Source organism: Electrophorus electricus, chromosome 12, assembly GCF_013358815.1.
Source record: "Electrophorus electricus isolate fEleEle1 chromosome 12, fEleEle1.pri, whole genome shotgun sequence".
Classification (NCBI taxonomy): domain Eukaryota; kingdom Metazoa; phylum Chordata; class Actinopteri; order Gymnotiformes; family Gymnotidae; genus Electrophorus; species Electrophorus electricus.
Genome location: NC_049546.1, coordinates 11,471,374 through 11,491,484, shown reverse-complemented (window position 1 = coordinate 11,491,484; position 20,111 = coordinate 11,471,374). Strand labels below are relative to the sequence as shown.

General features: G+C 38.1%; 1 protein-coding gene across 1 annotated transcript in view; it reads left to right on the top strand.

Moving 5' to 3' along the window:
- il1rapl2 (interleukin 1 receptor accessory protein-like 2) overlaps positions 1-18,231 on the top strand; it is a 211,576-nt gene extending 193,345 nt beyond the window's left edge. Inside the window, exons 8-11 of the mRNA XM_035531916.1 lie at positions 6,803-6,948; positions 12,485-12,625; positions 14,405-14,575; positions 16,547-18,231. Coding sequence (XP_035387809.1) covers positions 6,803-6,948; positions 12,485-12,625; positions 14,405-14,575; positions 16,547-17,241 — 1,153 coding nt within the window. The 3' untranslated portion in view covers positions 17,242-18,231. The remainder of the gene's footprint in view (positions 1-6,802; positions 6,949-12,484; positions 12,626-14,404; positions 14,576-16,546) is intronic.
- The last annotated feature ends 1,880 nt before the right edge of the window (positions 18,232-20,111 follow it).

The window sequence follows — 20,111 nt, the reverse complement described above, 5'->3', positions numbered from 1 at the left end:
GAGCCTGAAAAAGCCATCTTTAAAATGTCTAGTGTAAATTTGAAATATAACATAAAACTATTCTTCAAACTACAAGAGGTAGTATTTTTGGGTTTTACATGTGATGAAAATTCTTCTTTCGTATGGATCCTTTCAGCCATAAGTTGGTACTGCCTTCAGTATACATGATGCATGTTTAGACCCAAACCAAGTAATTGAGCAGCACCTCGTCCCAGAAGCCAATTTCTTCTGGCTTCAGGCTAAGATAAATATGGTTTTCCATGCTCTAAAAGCCTATTACATCACCATTGGCTTCTTAATACAGTACATCAAAGTTTTTCCCCTTGTGCAAAAGCACTGAGCTGGTGTTGAACATGCTTGTGCTGCTAGTCTTCATCAGCTGCTAGCCCTCGTCATATTCACTTTGTATAAGGCTCATCGCCAGCACTGATCATCATCAGTCCATTTTGTGAGTGAACGTATACTAGCAATACACTGGTAGTTAGTATACCAGTTGCTAGTATAGTAGCTAAATAAGCTTGTATTAGATACGTACTATATATTTATCTGATGATATTAAAAAAAAAAAAAAAAAAGAGAAAGCTTTATGTTTCAGACTTTTTAAATAAGCTTAGGTACAGCTTTGCTATTAAGACTTAGATGTTGTTATGGGCCATTTCAATCTCCATTGATTTCCTGGTGTGACATACAGCTCACTCCCAAATCTTGTTTTTGGATACAGGCAAGATTCATAATATTTTGAGAGAGGACTTCAATACTGAGGACTAGGTTATGCCTGCCTTTTTGGCTTGAGAGCTGATATCAGGTACAAGGAATGATGGCCCAGCATCTTAAAATGGTGGTGTGGGGAGGGGGTGGATCCTCATTCCCCATGCTTAGATGACTTTGCTGACACTGCATGCTCTGTATGCTGACTCATGGGGCAAAGTCTGGGATGCTGCAGGCCTTCACCATGAGATGGCCAAAATGGTGCAGCGCCTCCCGCTGGGCAGCCGCCTCATGAATGGCCGCACTTGTGCATAAGTAGCCGGTGGCCCATCTTCATGTATCCCCCGTCCACATACCCATCCAGTACATGTGGGCCTGAGGAGAGCAGCTGCTGGTTGCACCTCCGGGCCCCAGTCGTGATGCGAGTGAGTGGCATCTGTTTGCTGGCTGGAGTCATTCATCTGGTTTGGATCTGTTGGATGTAAAGGTTTGATTGGTAGCAGTATTATTATGTCATATTAAGATGGCGTAGATGATGCATTCATCATGGTGGAGTGATGTTTACGGTCGTCCATTTTGAAAAGGTGGAGGGTGGAGCCTTTCTAGCCTGTTTCAATATGGCTGGTTTCATTGTACTTGCAGTTGGAAGTGCTGTTTGACCTTCATTTTGAGCCTGGCATTTCAATGAGTTTGAAAACATAAGACAGTATTTTTGGGGATTTACACACTCATCTAATAGGGTGGCCCATTTGGAGTTTGTCTGAGGTTTAATGTGATTGTGCTCAGGCTGATGATGATGTGTTTTCCTTTTTTCACGCCTATCGTAGACACAAGATTGGTCTACACAAGTAGCATAAAAGCACATGAATAAAATAAAATACTGAATATATGTATACAGATCCATAAAAAACTGATACATGTATATATCAGCATCTTTCAGGAAACATAAAAGGAAAATATGCAACTTAACACCAAGTTAGATAGAAATGAAATAACAAAACAGACAAGGGGTTAAGGGTAATTGTAAGGTACAGAAAGCATTGAGGATATCTGTAGTTGTGATTTACTTGAATAACACAGTGCTTGTGCTTGTTTTAGTGAAAATACTGGCAACATGCCCTCTTCCTCTGTTCAGTTATGATGTAGGTGAGATGAAGGCAGCCACTTTGGAAATTAGTTTTTTGTTGCGTTAAAGTTGGAGGAAAACATCCTGTTTTGAGGTGAGTATGCACAGGCAAATTAGGTGATGTAATCGACCCACGACATAATCTCATATCGAGAAGGATATTGGCTGTCATTGCAGATTAGAGAGATGTATTTACATGTGTAAAACTGGATAACATTAATCTAAAACAACCTACTAAACTGGATTTAGGCGATCAATTTTAGTCACTTCTTTAAAGCATCTTGGGTGCATTCATACCTGCATTTTTATTTGGATAATCTTCATCCATCAGCCATCCTAAAATGCTTGAAATGACCAGGTATAAATGGAGTCTAAGCAGCTCTTAGCTCTTTGGATGGTTGGTGTCGGAGGATGATTTCCCTATTCCTCTGGATGTGCTAGCAATCAGAGAGCATAGCCACTTCTTAAAGATTAGTAAAGAATGTGTTTTTGAATTAAATCTTTATGGTGGCAGCCCATGTAATAGTGCATGCATTGAAAAGATTTTGCTTTTTCAGCTTGGATGTACTGTACTGATAAATAAAATATATGCACCTTATGTATATGTAAAACTTTTGACATTTAGCTCACGCTTTTATCCAAAGCAGCTCACAATTATGACTGAATACATCTTGAGCAATTGAGCAATTTAGGGTTAAGGGCCTTGCTCAGGGCCCCAACTGTGGTAACATGATTGTGTTGGGGCTTGAACTGGCAACCTTTCAATTACAAGTCAACTTGACCACTGAGCTGCCACTGCCCACTAGATGTATAACTTCTGTTACCCATATGTTGACTGTATAGTAACTGTGGGTTAACTCCTCGCCTTCGGGTGTTTGTAGTGTAGTATTTGTGTGTGCCTTGGTGTCAGATTTAGGTCACATTGATTTCTTTCTAGCAGATATAGTGGTACAGCTTTCCTACAATCGTAGCTTCTCACAATATCTATATGATAGCTAAAAGTGGGAGCATTTGGTTAAGTTTATAACCTTGGTTCCCTGAACAAAGAGACAAGAGCACACTACCCTGCTCAGTAAATTGGATATACTCCCTTTGCAGAAAAGGGGAAGGGGATTTCCTTCCACTAAGCAATTACGTGGTTGAATTCAATGTAGTTTTCAGAATGACTTAAAGAAGGGTGTTGTCAGTTCTTGTTTCTTTATTAGAGGGCTAGATACATTTTGTGTATATTGTGTATTTATGAACTTGCATTAGATCTCACCAGTTATTTGTAATTTTGTTCCTCTGCACTCTGCAAACCATCAGCTGTAGATTCAGTGTGGTAGATCACAATATTTCATAATACAGTATATTACTGTTACGGTTCTATTGACACCCAGCCAAAGGGGGACAGACACATGCACAACATGCTCCTTCTCGCAGCTGCTCCCACACTCCCAATCACCAGTTTATTAGCCTAACCTAACACACCTGTCCCTTGTTCACGTTTCATTATCTCTCCCTACTTACGCCCACTAGTAATCTCCTACTGCACTTCGCATTTTGCCTTCATGCGATCAAGTAGCCGCAAGACACTACCAAAGAGCTCTCAGCAAAAAGTTTGTATCAATTTGTCCGGTCCCCTTTATGGCTGTATACCTATATGGCCAGTAGGCCATAATGAAATATAGGACGTTAATTATTTATACCATTCTGAGTAAATCGATGCACACTCTTGATTGTTTGTCGAGTGATGTCAGGATGAAGGCCGTGCATTTTTGTCAATAGACGTTAAAAGAGAGAGTAACCTTAGAACAAAAGTTTTTGAAATGAAGCGTGCTTTGAGCTCATTCAGAGCATGGGTCAGGATAGTGCTGCAAGAGCCTATGACCCAGTTTTCTACCAGTGACTGCAGATTAATGCAGTCTGTGCATGGGAGCGAGAAAAAGACTGAAACCTGGCAGTAGACAGAAGGAATGAAAAATACTGACTGGGAAAAAAAGGGAGCACACATTTGTGTATGGAGGTTTGTGTGTGTGTGTGTGTGTGTGTATGTGTGTGTGTGTGTGTGTGTGTGCCCACGCGCCATACTGGTAATTAGAGCCACCATGGGTATGTCTTAAAGATAAGGGCAAATGTGCAGTCAGTATAGCAGGCCACGTCTTTAAGTATGTCTATGCATTGACTGCTTGTTATCCAAGGAGTGAAATAAATTTCAGTGCAATGAATAAAGAGGAAAAACTGCTGTTGAAGGTTGGACATTATTCCAATGTATCTTCAGTGGAAAGCAGCTCCTATTTGGGTGCATTCTCTTCTGTTTTGTTTTCCTGCCAAGCGGGTTTAAACACCCTAACACACATACAAGTATGCGCACACACGCACGCACACATACCATCAGCCCAGCTAATGCCACGGCTAATTACTCTGCCTCCGATGGCAAGCACATCCTCTAAATAGAGATGTGAAAAGCCTAGCTGCCATGCTGTCTCACCCAGCCACCCCCACTCACTTTCTTGGTTCTGTAGCCCTCCTTCCCATTTCTCTTACCCATATCCCCCATCTATCCCACCGGGTATGCAGCCTTATTTCACACCTGATATTGGCTTGATGTCTGGTTGGTTTAAAGAAAATCGAGTATTGCTTTTGCATATTACATCAAAACCTGGGTTTTCCCACCATTTCACAATCACAAAGCAGGTGTAGATGGCTATGTGCTTTAATGATTTTTTGCTAATTCAAAAGCATTTCAGTAGTAATAGTTGTGCCTTCATACAAAGAAATATCACTGATACATCTTGATTGGCAAGGTAAAAGGGCTCGCTCTATCTGTCTATCTATCGATGACATATATGTTTCTGTAAGTCATAGCATGGCTGTTTCACAATCCCTCATCTGTCATGCATTCTTTCTTTCTTTCCTCCCACCAACACCTTCCATTTTTACTCAACAATTTCCATACTATCATTGTCTATGAAGTGCATGTTCATGGTAAACCGTGAGATCATAAGGTACCTCATAGAAGTGTTACAATGTATCCTTCATTCACCCTCTATGTAACATTTACTCTTTCTCTCAGATACAGGGGAATATATATATTTGTTTATTTGGGTTTTTTTGCTTCCTCAGCCTTTGTGACAGCCATGTGCATCATGTACTATAGTTGGTCGTGCCACCAATAGCCAATTTTTAAGCATGGCAATGTGGTGATAGGTTTTAGAGTCTAATTGACTACCTGAGCATAAAGCTATATCAACTTATGATTGACTTTAACTTCAAATCCATTAAAAGTATTTTGATTATGTAGTCTTCATTTATTTAGAGTTGCATTTGTTTCTCATTACAGTGTTTCTCATTTTTGTCTCATTGTCAAGGGGAAAAAAGGAAGCAAAAGAAAATAATGAAGTAGTTATTGCAAACACCTGTATGGCAAAGTTTCGGTGGCTGAATTGGTGTCTAATTGGTGTCTATTTTTTGTTGTCAAAGAATCAGATGGATAACTGCAGAATCCAGCTACATATATACAAATATATTACATTATTTAATTTTGGTACATTTGATTTGTTCAGTTCTATAAAGATTTGTGTTCATTCTGGAAACTGAAAAGAGTTTAGATTTAACCATCACAAGTTGACTTCTTTGGTTAAGCTCACTTGATGAAAATGAAAATGATTGAAAACACAAGGAAAATGCAGTGCAATGTGGATTTTTGAAATTCATTCCCTACCAAATTAACCACATATACAGATTTAAGCAGTTGCTCTCCTGCAGATGTATGTAATCATGACAACGGACCTATGAATCAATAATGAAGTATGTTTGCCCTCAACCATCTTGATAGTGGAGACCTACATATTTGTGGGGGTTTGGCTAAGACTACAATGAATACAATAATAATTTTAAAAATGATAATTCACCCTATTATTAAAGGGTAAGTTTAGTTAAGACTGTCTCTTGTGGCACTGGCCTGAGAAAGGGCCTAGCAATCCTTACCAAATCCCCAAGCAAGATGCTCTAGAATGCACAGAGACCTAGCACAAGTGAATTTTAGTTTATTCCAACATTTTTAAATACAGTCAAGACAAAATTAAATTATTCTTCAGGGGCTTCAAAGTCCATATAAAGACTGGTCAGGATCTTCTCTCTCTCTCAGGCAGGTTGTTCTCTGTGTGTGGCTGGAGACCCTGTTTGCCATTTTGCAAACAAATGGACCCCACAGACTTAATCTGCTGTATTTATCATGAGCTATGCTAGCTCATATCATTATATTCTGTTTTATAAAAGAAGATAAATAATCACCTCAAAAATATTTCCAGGCCTTGTCTTGTATTATAGACACTTATGATAACTTCATACAAATTAGCTTGTGTGAACTTGGGGCTAGATCCTGTTGGTTCCAGGTGTAAATGGGTTAGCTGTTGTCCCAAGAAACACACTGTGTGTGAAATGCCTAGCAGTTTAAAATATCCTCTGAAACTTGTGTTTGGTACATGAGACAGCATCAAATATCATTCAAGACAAAGACAAAAAGTGAGATTCTTGAGGATGTTTTTTTTTTTTTTTTCATTGCCAACAGTAAATTGATTATTGCTTTTCCCCTTAAGTGCCAGTGCCATATCATTGGTATTCTAAAGTTGCTGATTATACCCATAAATTTTCCATGTCCATGATTTTAAAAGCTTATTTTGGAGTAAGCTGAGGTTCAGCTCAGCTATCGTTTAATTTACTTTTCATATTGTTTCTATTGTTAACACTTTATTTCCACTGGGGGGGGGGGGGGGGGGGGTGGGGGGGGGGGGGGGTTGAGAGTGTTTGTGAATCCCTCATCTGTGTTGGGCCAGCATATGGAAACATGGCACTGGTTGTAGGAACAGAAAAAAAACAGCAATCATTTTGAAGATTTGTAATGCCAAAAATTGAGTGTATCAGGATTTGTATCGAGTTAAAGGTTTAGACAACAAGTTCTCATTCTGAAGGTTGTATTGTGTGCAGGGTCACCAGAGAGTACTTGGGAGAGAAAGAAGTGGAGCTGAGTCTAACCTTCGATGCTGTGGAGGAGACAGACATGGGCAACTACACCTGCACTGTGGAGAACCATAATGGGCGTGGGCGTGGAAGTGTCCTCCTTCAGAAGAAAGGTAAAGTTCACTAAAACCTAATCCTATTACAAAGTATGGGTCTGCTGACTTCTTCTTTATTCAAAGGTCTTGCAAGTATGGTAAGAGAACTAATGCAGGCCTTTCATGCTATGCTGTGTTGTGTTAAATCTAAATTCACAAAAAGCCTGCACCCTGAGTCACAAAGGACAAAAGCAATTTGGTACAATCAAAATAAATTAATGTTTTATAACTTTGAGCAAAAGCATCAGTGCAAGGCTCTTTTTGGCCTTGCTGACTTCTCCCAAGGAGCTGCTATGACCCAGTTTCGTAGAAAAACAATTATTCAGTCCCATCATATAGCCATTAACATCAGAAGCAGAAAATGTATGATTATCTTTACTCTGAAAATAGGACTCGTGGATCTTTGACCTTGAATAATAGTTTTGCAGTAGATATACAGCAAGAATATGGTTCAAAGGCTACCAAACCTTAAACAGATAGATCACACAAAGTTATTAGTTAATCAGGCTTTTAACTCTTGAGTCACTAATTATCAGAGATGTGGGTCTGGGCTCTGGGATGTCACAGTTTGACTGTGGAATTGAGAAGTGATTAGGTATATGGACTATGTACGTAGGAAGAAGGTGATAAAATCCTACCTCATCACATCCCTGTGGTCATTGTAGACATATTATGAGACTATTTCCTAGAAGGAAATGACTAGTTTGAAAAATGCCCTCTTTCCCCAAATGGGAGTGCACATTCCATAAATGTGCCTGTTTCTAAAGGCAATACTGTCGCCTTGAATATGAGGCTAGGTGTATTGCCTTGGCTTACTTATTTAGCCTCTAATGCAACTTCGCCTGCCGCTCAATTCAAGTCTGCTTAACATTATTTCAAAAACATATTTTGAAATAAGTTCCCAGTGCCAGGTAGACTGACCTGTGAATACAATCACAAAATTTCTTCCAAAAGACGAAAGAGGCATAACACAGACAATTAATTACTCAGATTCTTAAGTATCCAATTAGTTTCAGCGAGAGCTACCATGGGTTCAGATGTCACATTATAAGTATTCTATAAGTATTGGTCTGAATTGCTATTTTTCATGTGCGCTCAAGCACCAAACATAAGCTAAAAGCACAAACAATTGAAGTACAGAAAGGTGATCTTTTATTTATGGCAGGGTTTTGGATGCAAATATGATATGTATCAAATTTCTGTTACATAATTGTTGGGGGATTATAAAACTTCGTGTCCATATTCCCTGTTTTGGGTCAGCATAAATCTTGGAATTAAATAGTAAAAGGACAGTAAAAAAATATTTGCTTTGGATGCAATAACTACACTTAGCCAGCAACCCCTAACACTAGCATGTCTATCCATCATCACCCTCTGAGACTGCTTCACCAAGCCTATGCCATTTGCAGCTATTTGTGCTGAGGGGTTCCTGACTTCAGCCTCCTTTTCATAAAGTACAATACATGCTTGATTGGGTATAAATTAAGCAATAAACTTGGATCATCATCCCAAGCCTTCCACTTTAACCCTCTGGGTGTCTTTGGTTACCTTGGTGCTGGGTATAGTGTCACATTGTGCAGTGAATTTGGTAGGAACTTACAGAGGCAGACTGGATACTTTTGCATACTTTCAATCTTTTACACTTGTCCCATAGAAGTCTTCTGGATGGTAAACCCTCACTGCACTTTGAAAAACTTTCAAGGGCACAAAAAGATTTTAAAAAACACATTTCCGTCCTTTGTATATATGGCTAATACCAAGTATATTTTAATTTAGTGATTGTTTTCTGCTCTGTTTTTCTAAATATTATGAAAATATGTGTAATACCATTGCTGGTTTGGACTGGTTCTAATATAATACATACTGCATACATCCTTTTCTTTAAGGATTAAAATAGCCTGTTATTCTTTCCTAGGCAGATGTTGAATCTTCATAGTGGGTCATGCCTACTAAATCTAAAGTAGATTTCCAAGCCAAAAGCAATTCAGTTTTATATGTGCTGTTTCAATGCAGCTGGAAGCTTCTAACCAATTTAAAAAGCAAACCAAAGTTGTGTGATCTACTTACTAAACACAAGCTTACTGTCCCACTGATTATGTTTACAAATAAGAAATGCTGAAGAGACAGGCAGCTTCCAGATTGTAAAATACATAAATCCTGAAATACCCACAAATAAATGAATATAATGTATTTCTATGTTATTTATCTTTAATCCAATGAAGCTTTGACTTCATTGTACCGTACTTCTAGAATGTCCTGTGTTTGATGTTAAATGGGAGTAGCTGAGCAAACCTGGGCTTTACTTAGAGTGGAACAGTAGAGTCAACTCCATAAGTGCAAGCATGACTGCTTTTTTCAGTTTTATTGAACCTCTCATTTACAACTTCATACCTCTTTCTCCAATTTATAAACCTGTATATGGATGCCCAGAGAAGAATTTCTCTTTGCTCTTTGAATTGTGCATTGTTGAATAGATAAAACTGGTCTGATGAAATAAGATAAAGAGTGGGTGTGAGTAAGACAGTGGTCCAAATCGCAATGCAGGAGCATCAACTGAGGGTTAGAATGGAAAGCTAATGGAGTGTGACAGAGACAGAAAGAGAGAGAAGGGAAAGAGACAGAGAGAAAGGTGAATATAATTAATTTTGATTCATTAAACATGAATTTATTTTCACCATCTCTGCCAGCTTATTTAAATGTTGTTCAGTATTAATACTGACACCCCCCTTGACATTTGGCACTTAATGTAGAGAAATGAATAATGTTCCCCAGGGTCCAGGATTCTCTTGGTTTCTGATGTTATTCCAGGTGTCTTGAATCCTTATGCCAGGCCCACAGTGACCTCTACTGGTTAATTAAACATTTGCTTAAATAAGGATCAGCTAACCCTAAAGGGTCTGTATAATGATTTACAATATAATACTCTTGGCTGAAATTATCACACATGCCTGAAAAGTTATCTCTCATGGGCCTAAAGCATACATTTTTGTATCATTATCTTCACTTCCTACGTAAGTTCTTCAGGCTAATTTTCTGAACTTCAGAAAATTGCCATAAATTATTATGCATTCATTATCATTCTGAATTATCTTATTTGACATTCCAGAGGTTCCTAAGGGCTAAGCACCCTGCATCATTTGTTCAAAAATATCACTCATAAAATGACTAATACTTAAAATCTAAGAGTTAAAAGGGGAGCTTTGAGTCTATAGATTGAAGTCCTGCTTACAGAGACCAGTAAAAAGAACATACATTTTTACATAGAGCTAGTACAGCCAAGAAAAAATGACTCTCACTACTCCCACTGTATCTCTTGAGGTCAGTGCTCTCGTTGAAATGAGAATATGGTTGGATATGAAATTAGATTAAAAATGTCTCAACATATTTTGCACCGTGTGCAGTACAGTGCAGGCTGTGCCCATGGACAGCAACTACTTAATAGCTGTTAAATGACTTAAACGAACTTTAATTGAAGGGTAATGTGTCGCTGAACAGTCACTGCCTGCTTTAAAGGCGGTGGGCAGTGTGTCCATACGTAACATCATCACAAAACCACTATGGCATTTGAAAAAAGCAGAGACAAACAACTGACAGCAGTGTCAGTTGCTGCTGTCAAACAGGATAATTCCAACCTGATTTTCAATCAAGTTTAATTGTATATATTCAAGCTGAATTTTTTTTTTAACTAATAACATAAAATATGCACTAGTCCATATAGAGTGTCTCTTTTGTGAAGCATCAGCAGGTTATGCTTATATAAGTCTGGAACACGAATAGCAAATTCTACAGTGGCAAGTTCTTTTCAATCACTCATACAAGCAGTTTAAGAACTAAGGTGTTTGTATGAGGAGTTCTTGCATGTGGTCCATAGTTTGACAAAGAAATACCATTTGTACATGCAGCTTCATAAAATACATTTTCCTTAAGATATTAAATGCATAGATCAAAGTAGTAGTAGCTATCCTAAAACATGAATCACTTTATTTTTTACCATGACACATATGTGCCTACACAACAAGACTGTGATTAAAACTCCAGGGGCTAAATACTGATTCTGTGGGCCAGTAACTACTCTCTAAGCAAGAAACACCTCTGCTCTTTAAAATTAAACTGTTTCCAAGGAAGGCATCCTGTAAATAGACTGAGTTGTCCTGCTTAGCAAAGGCAAGCATTTCTTCCACAGGGGGAAAGTACATAGAGTCGTTTGCATTCCCTCTGTTCCTGCCCACTAACCCCACATCCTTCTGTCTAAATGTCTAGCCCTTTAAAGTTTCTTGAAAATGAATTGTATTATTTTCAAATGTCAAAATAACACAAATGCCCACACTAGGCATTCATAACACTGCCACCGGGTTCTGCATTTTTTATATGCAGTCTATTATAGTAACCACAGTCACAGTATTAAGTGATGGTTAGTGCCACTCGCTTAATTTTTGCAACAGATCATTTAATGATGCTCCATCATGAAACTACAAAGAAAATTAATAAGTTAAAAACATAATAATGAGTGCACTTTTAATATTAAGAGTATTTTATCAAGATGTGGCATATCATCAACATCTTAAAGGTGGGTGGGTTATATGCTTATTTCACAGATAATAAAATTTTATAATTGAAAACATGTGCACTATATCACCTAAGGCACTACATAGGGCCATTGACAAGTGGCAAGCGCATTCTGTACTGTATGACAGATGCCGTTGTATGTGAGAAATGATGCTGCTATCACAGGGGCTGAGTGAAGCAGAGATTAATGGCTCATTTTAGTAAGTGACAGTACAGCAAACATGAACGATTGCAGCTAGTCAAGGAGTTTTGAGGTCCCCTCCTCAGACATCCATATTTCTCCCATCTGTTTCAGGAATATATTTTCCTTCCTGTCATCTCTGTTTCTCTTCCTCTCTCTATCTTTCTCTCTTTCTCTCTTTCTATCCACTCTTTCAGGCTTATTGTGCAGTATGTGTATTCCGTTCTCAAAAAAGACTTGAGATGCCAAACTTCTAAATCTGCTTTATAAGGGAAAAAATCCCAAAGTTTGTAAATGTTATATTATTCTTGGCTTTAATGTTATCTCCCTAATGCAGTGGTCAGCAACTCTCCAAGAGATCGACCTTGCTGAAAATCTTAGCTCCAACCCACACCTAACTCGATTGGAGTAGACAATCAAAGTTTTGAGCAGGAATTGTTTAGTAGAATTGAGCACATTAGATGTGGTTTAGAAGGGTATTTGGCAGGATACTAGAACTCCAGGTTCAGGTTTATTGACCAGTGTAGCTAAATACAAACCACATTTTATGTCTTTCTATAATATAATTAAAAGCTTTCACAAATAATAAGGAAAGTGATTATAGAAAGTCTGAGAAGTTAGTCATCTGGGGAAAGGGATTGGAAAGGTGGGGAATTTCTTCATGAGAGGAGGGCAAGAACTCTGTTATTTTTGCAAGTGACAGTGTAAAAGGGGGGAGAGCTGAAATGATTGCTTGGTTAGTATGTACTGTAGCACATGGCTGCTCTCACCACTTCGTCCTTGCCTCATGTTTACTCATTTTTACAGATGCATACAGGTTGGAGCTGGCTGGTGGGCTTGGAGCCATCTTGTTGTTGCTAGGGGTCTTCACAGCCATCTACAAGTGCTACAATGTGGAGATTATGCTCTGTTATCGACATCACTTTGGCAACGATGAGACAGAGGATGGTGAGGGGGCTTTTTTTTTCCCTTTTCCCCAGCAAATTAAATGAATGTTTTTTGTAAAGTAATTAAATAGCAGAGTGAGTTAATGAACTGTGGAACTCTCCCACATGGGACACCATTCCTGTATCCCAGTGATGCCATTTCCTGTTTGTAAGCAGAGGGACACATAATTGGCCATGCTGTCACAGGCTGGCAAGCATGCCAGTGTTCTTCTGTTTTTGTCCGTATAAGCATTACGTTAGCCAGCCTGGCTACTAGGTCCTGCTGACAGGTTTAGACAGTTACCATTCACCATGAGGAATGTTGAATTACTTGACAGTGCTGCATGTGAAAGGATCAGCTCATGGCTTCATTTGCTTTGGACTGGTGGTACTGTCTCATAGGGGTGATACAACAATAGAAAATTACTTCCAAGAAAGCCCTAACAAGGCGGTTTCATATGAGAGGTACAAGAGCATATATGTATGCTAGCATTTATAAATGGATCACCCATGTCAATATCAAAATCAATCACCCACTGGGAAACTGGGATGCTCGTGCTCGCTCACTCTCTCTCTCTCTCTCTCTCTCTCTCTCTCTCTCTCTCTTTCTCTCTCTCTCTCTAATTATTTATTCATCTGTTGTATTAACAAAACTTCTGATTGACAAATGGAGGAGAAAGACTACTACTGGGTTCAAGACTACTACTGGGTAGTAGTGAAGCTGGACAAGCAGATAATTGCTTGACCATCAACAATAATGGTCATCGAGTCACCAAAAACAGTAACAAGGAAGAATCCATTCACTTCTGATGTCGGAAAAGCCCTAAGAACCAGCCAGGAACCACGTACCAGTGAACCCTCAGATGTCCAAGTGAATCATTCCTACTGGAGCTCCTCTTCCTGACTAACTGGGGGCTCAACCGACCAGCTGATTTATAAGCAACATAAATAACCAAGTAGCTTTTGTTTTGAAAGTGTGTTGGAATTGCCTATGACGTCACAACCATGTCTTCTAGGATGTATGCATCATGTATGCATCACAGTGAGAGACCATGGCCCCTTTAAGGAGGCTGTTTGCAAGTTTATGGTCTGCTGAGAAGCAAAATCATTAAATGGCAAGAAAGGAGTGACAATTTAAACAAGAGAAGTCAAAAGAACAATAGCAATAAACATATCAATTGCACAATTTTAAATATTTTTAGCACATTTTGCAGGTACTTTTGCAGGTGTTCATATGAGCACAAGGCCCAAAATTTATGTTAAATGCTACTAAGTATTTCCAGTATATCCACCAAGTGTCATTTAGTTTAATATGAGGTTTAATACAATGCCTGATAAAACTGGACTCCTTTTTAAAGGGACTAAGGAAGCATTTTCTAGAAATATAGGAAATTTTAATAGGACTCTCAGGCTCCTCAGTAATTCATACTGAAATCACACTTCAGTGACTAGTAATTCATACAATACCTCCCTTAGGATAATAATAGTTAATTTTAGCTAAAAAAAACAAACAAAAAAAAAAACAGGTATATTCCAGACATAATGAGGAAAAAAACTGTTTATCTAAAGTCAGTTGTGCTGGCAGTTTTCATCTTAGATTAAATGAAGAATGAGGAATAAAGCAGTGCCATCTGTCTGATTGCCCAATTTCCTTCTGGGATGGTGATAAATGAGATGATTATATTCAAAATAGACATTAAGTAGTTCATAAGATGCATAAACCATTTTTAAATTTTAGGTCTTTACGCTTATATTCCATTTGTACCCATTTTGTGTAATAACAGAACTGTTTTGCTCACAGACAACAAGGAATATGATGCCTACCTCTCGTACACCAAAGTGGACCTGGACTCCGTGGGGCCAGAGATAAGTGAGGAGGAGCAGTTGGCTCTGGAGATCTTACCTGACGTGCTGGAGAAACACTATGGCTACAAGATGTTCATCCCAGACCGAGATCTCATTCCCACCAGCAGTAAGTCTCAGGCTTTGTAGATCTTCAGCTTCTTCCAACTCATCATTTTCTGCCCCCATGGCTTATATCCTAAGCTTTAACTACACTGAACCTCAGACTTAATGGAAGATGTTTCACATGATTAGAACAAGGAGGCCTGAACTGGTTTAAAAGCTTAGGTGTTTTTTGTTTTTTTTCTTTTTTCGAAACCTATAACCTAAAGGGCATTTTTGCTGAGGCATTGCTAGATCTCCAAATCGACTTTATCAGAAATAATGCTGGTGAGTCAGAGGCCCAGCGCACTAGATCAGTGATAAATCGTTTCAAATTCTGCTGTGCCTTATGGGAGCTTCTCTCTCTTTCTGGCTGCCATTTATTTCAATGTCAGAAGGAATAAAGTCAAGAGTCATATCCTAATCTCATATGCAGCTGCTGCACTACATTTGTCACCTTTTCACAACAGAGGCAAACAAATACTGCAATAAACACTGTTAAATGTGAGGCTTCTGGCTCAGAGGATGGTGTGCCAGGTTTCTTAATCTGTTTAAGCTGTCCCTTAGTCACGGGAAAAGACTTTGAGAGCTTATTTCATGTCAGAAAAATATATGACAGATCTAAGAAAATAATATCACTGCAGCCCATATTTTGTTGACTAATGTGCTGTGTGCCTTAAATTCCTGATGCACCTATATGTACTTTCTAAGACAGAATTTCTAAGAATGATTTACTACCAAAAAAGACCACTAAGAACTTAAAAATACTCAGTTCTGTATATGTGCTCAGGGGTGATGTCTTTTTCTGCTGTTAACAAGCATGCAAGCCAAAATAACATTCCAACGCTTTCTAAAGATACTGTGCTAGTGTGCATGATTTATGAGTCATTACAAAACACAATGCATCTCTTATTCATAGGAATTTATTATATAGTTTATATTAGACCTCCATTCAGCTACATTATTAGGCAGTAGATTATTTACAGCTCCCACAAATGCAAGTACCATAAAGAGTTAGGCAAAAAAGAAAATACTGAGTTGAAGAATTTTTTAAAGCTGTAGCTTTGAAGTGACAGCAGCAAGAAGATGAAAGCATCAAGGAAAATAGTGACAGTGAAAGCCAAAGTGAAAGTCAAAAACATTAGCAGGCAACATTCACAGATCAAATTGAGACATATTTTCCTTAAATGACATTTAATGCTCTCGCTACCAAAACATGGATCGCCAACATACACTGACATAGGAAAGCAAAACCTACAAGGCAAAAATGTATATTTATACTTTATCTATAATTATCTATAATTTCAACAAATCACTGAAAGCTATATTATTGATGAGTAGCAAACTGATCCTGCTACAGTGTGGTGTTGCTGTTTCATCATAAAAATGGCTGGGAAGTCATTTGACCAGGGTTCTTCTAACACTTTGCTAGATGCAGGGATATCTTGGTAACAGAAGTTGTGTCAGAAGTGTCAGATTCCCTCATCATTGGCAGGAAAGACAGTGGGTGTCAGGGGCATGTGGGGGAGGGGCACATGGACATCAAGCACACCAAGCACACCATTACAGTGTTAGAAATGCATGCACCAGCACTGTGCACAGAATGTAGCATTGAAACTACAGCTAAGCAAAAGCTAGGAATTCAGTAATATTTTATTTAGTAGGAAACTGTGTCAGGTTCTGAGGTTTTCCATTTACTGTCTCTCCACAACAGCAGATGGTGACAGGATGAATCAGTCATAAATGACATTTTAAAGAGGAGACCTGGAAATGAACTTTAGAATGTTGAAATGAGTAAACACTGCCCTTTATGTGTTTTTCATTACAAAAATAGAGCACTTTTCTAGTCCTTTCATTCTAGAATTGTGTGATATATTGGTATCTCTCTCTCTCTCCTCCAACATTAATTATTTCTATCTCTCACATGTTAACTCTCACACTCTTTCTCTTTGTCTTACTGTAACACACATTAATCACCTCTCTCTCATTCTCTCGCTAGTCTACATTGAGGATCTGGCACGAAGTGTGGAGCAGAGCAGACGCCTCATTTTCGTGCTGACCCCTGAGTTTGTGGCAAGGCGTGGCTGGAGTATCTTTCAGTTGGAGCCACGGCTGCACAGCATGCTGGTGACGGGCGAGATCAAGGTCATTATGATCGAGTGTGCTGACCTCCGCAACATCATCAACTATCAAGAAGTGGAGGCCCTCAAGCACACCATCAAAGTGCTCTCCATCATCAAGTGGCGAGGCACCAAGAGCAACCAGCTGAAGTCCAAGTTTTGGAAGCAGGTGGTATATGAGATGCCTGTGAAAAAGAAAGAGACTCTGTCTCGCCGACAGGTGCTGGACTCTGGTGAGCAGGGCCTCTTTGGCGACCTGCAGGCTGTCTCTACTATCGCCATGACGACCACCTCACCTACAGTGGCACCTGCCCATGCTGAGATCCCAGACTTTAATCAGTCTACCCTCCCACAGATGCGACACTTCTGCCGGAGCTATGAGTATGAGATGCCAGCCTCATCACTACAAATAGCGACACTCAGCAACCGTCACATGTACTGCAATATCCCTATGACGCTGCTCAATGGACAAATGACCCAGAATAACACTGGGGGAAAGGCCAAGCAAGATTTTCACTTAAACAACACATTCGTCCCACTGTCAGGGCGAGAACTCAGCAGTGATATCTGGTAGAAACATCAACGGCAATATCTTCCAAGGTCCGTCACTTTTTTTGGTTTTGTTTTCATCTGATCTGCATGATATAATTTCAAAAAGACTGTAAACATGATATTTTGCTCCTTCCTTCTGGGCCTTTAATTAGCTGTGTTCATTTTAAGGTTTTGTTTCAGCTGAAAAATAAAAAAAATCTCAATATAAAGTTGCTATGAATATAATTTTCCTACTTGAATTTCTCCTTTTTGGAGATGAGTAATAAGAAACCTTGTTTTTCATGTTCAAGGAATTGATAGTATGTACAGTTTCATATCTTATGAAGACATTCAAGATTCCTTAATATTGGTCTGTGAATTGATTGAGCCCACATTAAAAAGTTTTTGCCTAGAACTTTTTCATTTTCAGGTGAGTGACTGCTTTGGTCATTGCAGCACAATTATGTAAAGGCAGGTTGAACACATTTGATGTGAGCTTTAAAAATATTACAGTATATTAAACAAATAAATGCTAATTAAATTAACAAAAAAATTGTGTTTGTTGGAAGCCAATTAAATATTAAATATTGATATTTAAGTATTTTAAAAACTACAGTTTGCTTGATTTTCAGTGAGTTAAGTTTGCTGTCTCTTCACTGAGGACTCAAAATGAAGTTTTCTTAAGGCTTTCTGTCTAATTATGTTTTTTGTTTGTTTGTTTAGTTGGTTGGGGTTTTTTTTTTTTAAGAGAGAACTTGCTTTTTTGTCTGATAGACCCAGCAGTTGTACCTTGTATCAAACACAAATTATGCCAGTCAACTGTATTCATTTTATTATTTACATATATTATTCAGTACACTCTCGTAGCATTTGTATGTCATTATATCATGACACCTTTTCTTTATCGGAAAGTGTTGCCACTACATCTAGGGGTCTCTGGCATAAAATGCACTCTGTAGCCAACACTGACAGTGAGTTCTTTAGAATGATTAAATGACACCAAATTCTCTTGGTGATTTTCATGTCATCTTTTCTCAGCTTTTATATATATATATATATATATATATATATATATATATATATATATATATATATATATATATATATATATATATATATATATATATATATACACTTAGATGTATATGATGCAATCAGTCTGAATATGTTGCATAAAAAAGGTTTTTGAAAATAAATTATAATAACCAGGAATAACTAAATTCAATAGTGCCATCTAGAGGTGCATTATGATAGCTCATATCTCTTTAAATTCACTATTGATAATATTACTGTTTTCATTAAACTATTTCATTTGCATCCTTAATATGACATTTGAAGTAGATCAAGACACCTTTTTAAGGTAATAAATTGTTTTTGTTAAATGTTACATAATTTCATTATTTTGTGAAATAAAATTTCATGGCAAATAGACAGTGGCTAATGGCTTTGCAGGACTTTCCTTTAATACAATACAACTGCATTAGTTTAAACATCTTGGAAACTACAACACTATGAATTGTGTTTCCTTCCTCTTTTTTTGCATAAATATCACATCAAAATATATTTTTCTTACATAGAAGAACACAGTATGTGAATTACAAACAAGAAAGGATTTCTCAGTTACCTAATATATGCGTTTGGCTTTTTCCATGCATATATAGAATTTCCTTAATAAAATTGCAGCTTTAGCATACACATATTATTCAACAAAATACACAAGTTCCCTGCATTTTAACCATTATGCAATGAATATCCCAAGGCCATATGAAAGTCACTAAGTGTCCAAGATTTATTAACATTCCACAGCATATGTCCCATCCCTTAGGGCTGTTCTTCAGCAGCTGGAAATGGGAGTTCTATGCAGTTTATGGAAGTCAAGAAAACAAATTTGTATTCACACACAGGAAACTGCTAGGGTACTGAGTTTTTCCAATCTGACTGAGAGAACTGAAGTTGGTACATGTGAGTGTGTTTGTGTTGTGACTGCATGTGACCAATGTGCTGCATTGCCTGGACTCATCCCACCAGGGGCAGAGGCTAAAAGGAAAAAGCTGAGACCCAAGGCACATGTGGGCTGCTTTATTACAAGAGCAACCAGCACATCTAAAAGATTGCCCTATTCTGACCTCTTGTTTTGTGTCCCACATGGTTTATGTTAGCACATAGGTGTAATATGCCACTCTATGATGTTCATGTATTCACAGTAATTTGTAGAATATTTCAATATATTATTGTATTGCTAGATGAAAAAGGGGGAAATGTTCATCAAGTAACAGTAGGCCTGTGGGGTCTCATTGTCCAAATAGGTGGGCCAGGTTTTTCAGGCCACTGCCCACTGTTCATGAATATCAGTTTCTAAGCATATTCAACATATAAACGCTATTTTAAATCCAAGTCAGTCTTTGCTAACTCATATTAGCAATAGGTTCTGCTTGTGCTTCGTCTCAATAGAGGTCCCTCTGTAGCCTGTACACAGTGCCCCTGTTTAGAGGTCAGCTGTTTCTGAGAATGGGTTGCTCCAGCCGTGGGTCATGGACCAGAAGAATGATATTAAAAGGTTTGTTCACTAACAAAGTAGTATATATGACCTGTTACTCTTTGGAACAAAGGAAGACTAGTTTATAAGCTTTCTTTTCTATCCACAGATTAACTATTTCAATAATTTAAAGTTTCATAGTTGGAAAAAAAAAGGAAAGTGCAAATGAAAACCACAGACAACTCAGTTGCTTTACTGATAACTAGCAACCTAAAATTATATAATCATAATTTGAATAAAGAGCACTGAGACTTTAAGATTTAAAGTCACTTAAACAACTTAAAAGAAGGCTAGTTTGATGACAACTAGAGGAAACGGACTAAATTTCTTGGGGAGAGGAGGGGGCACTGTTTCGGTTTCCTGAGTGTGTTCCGGGT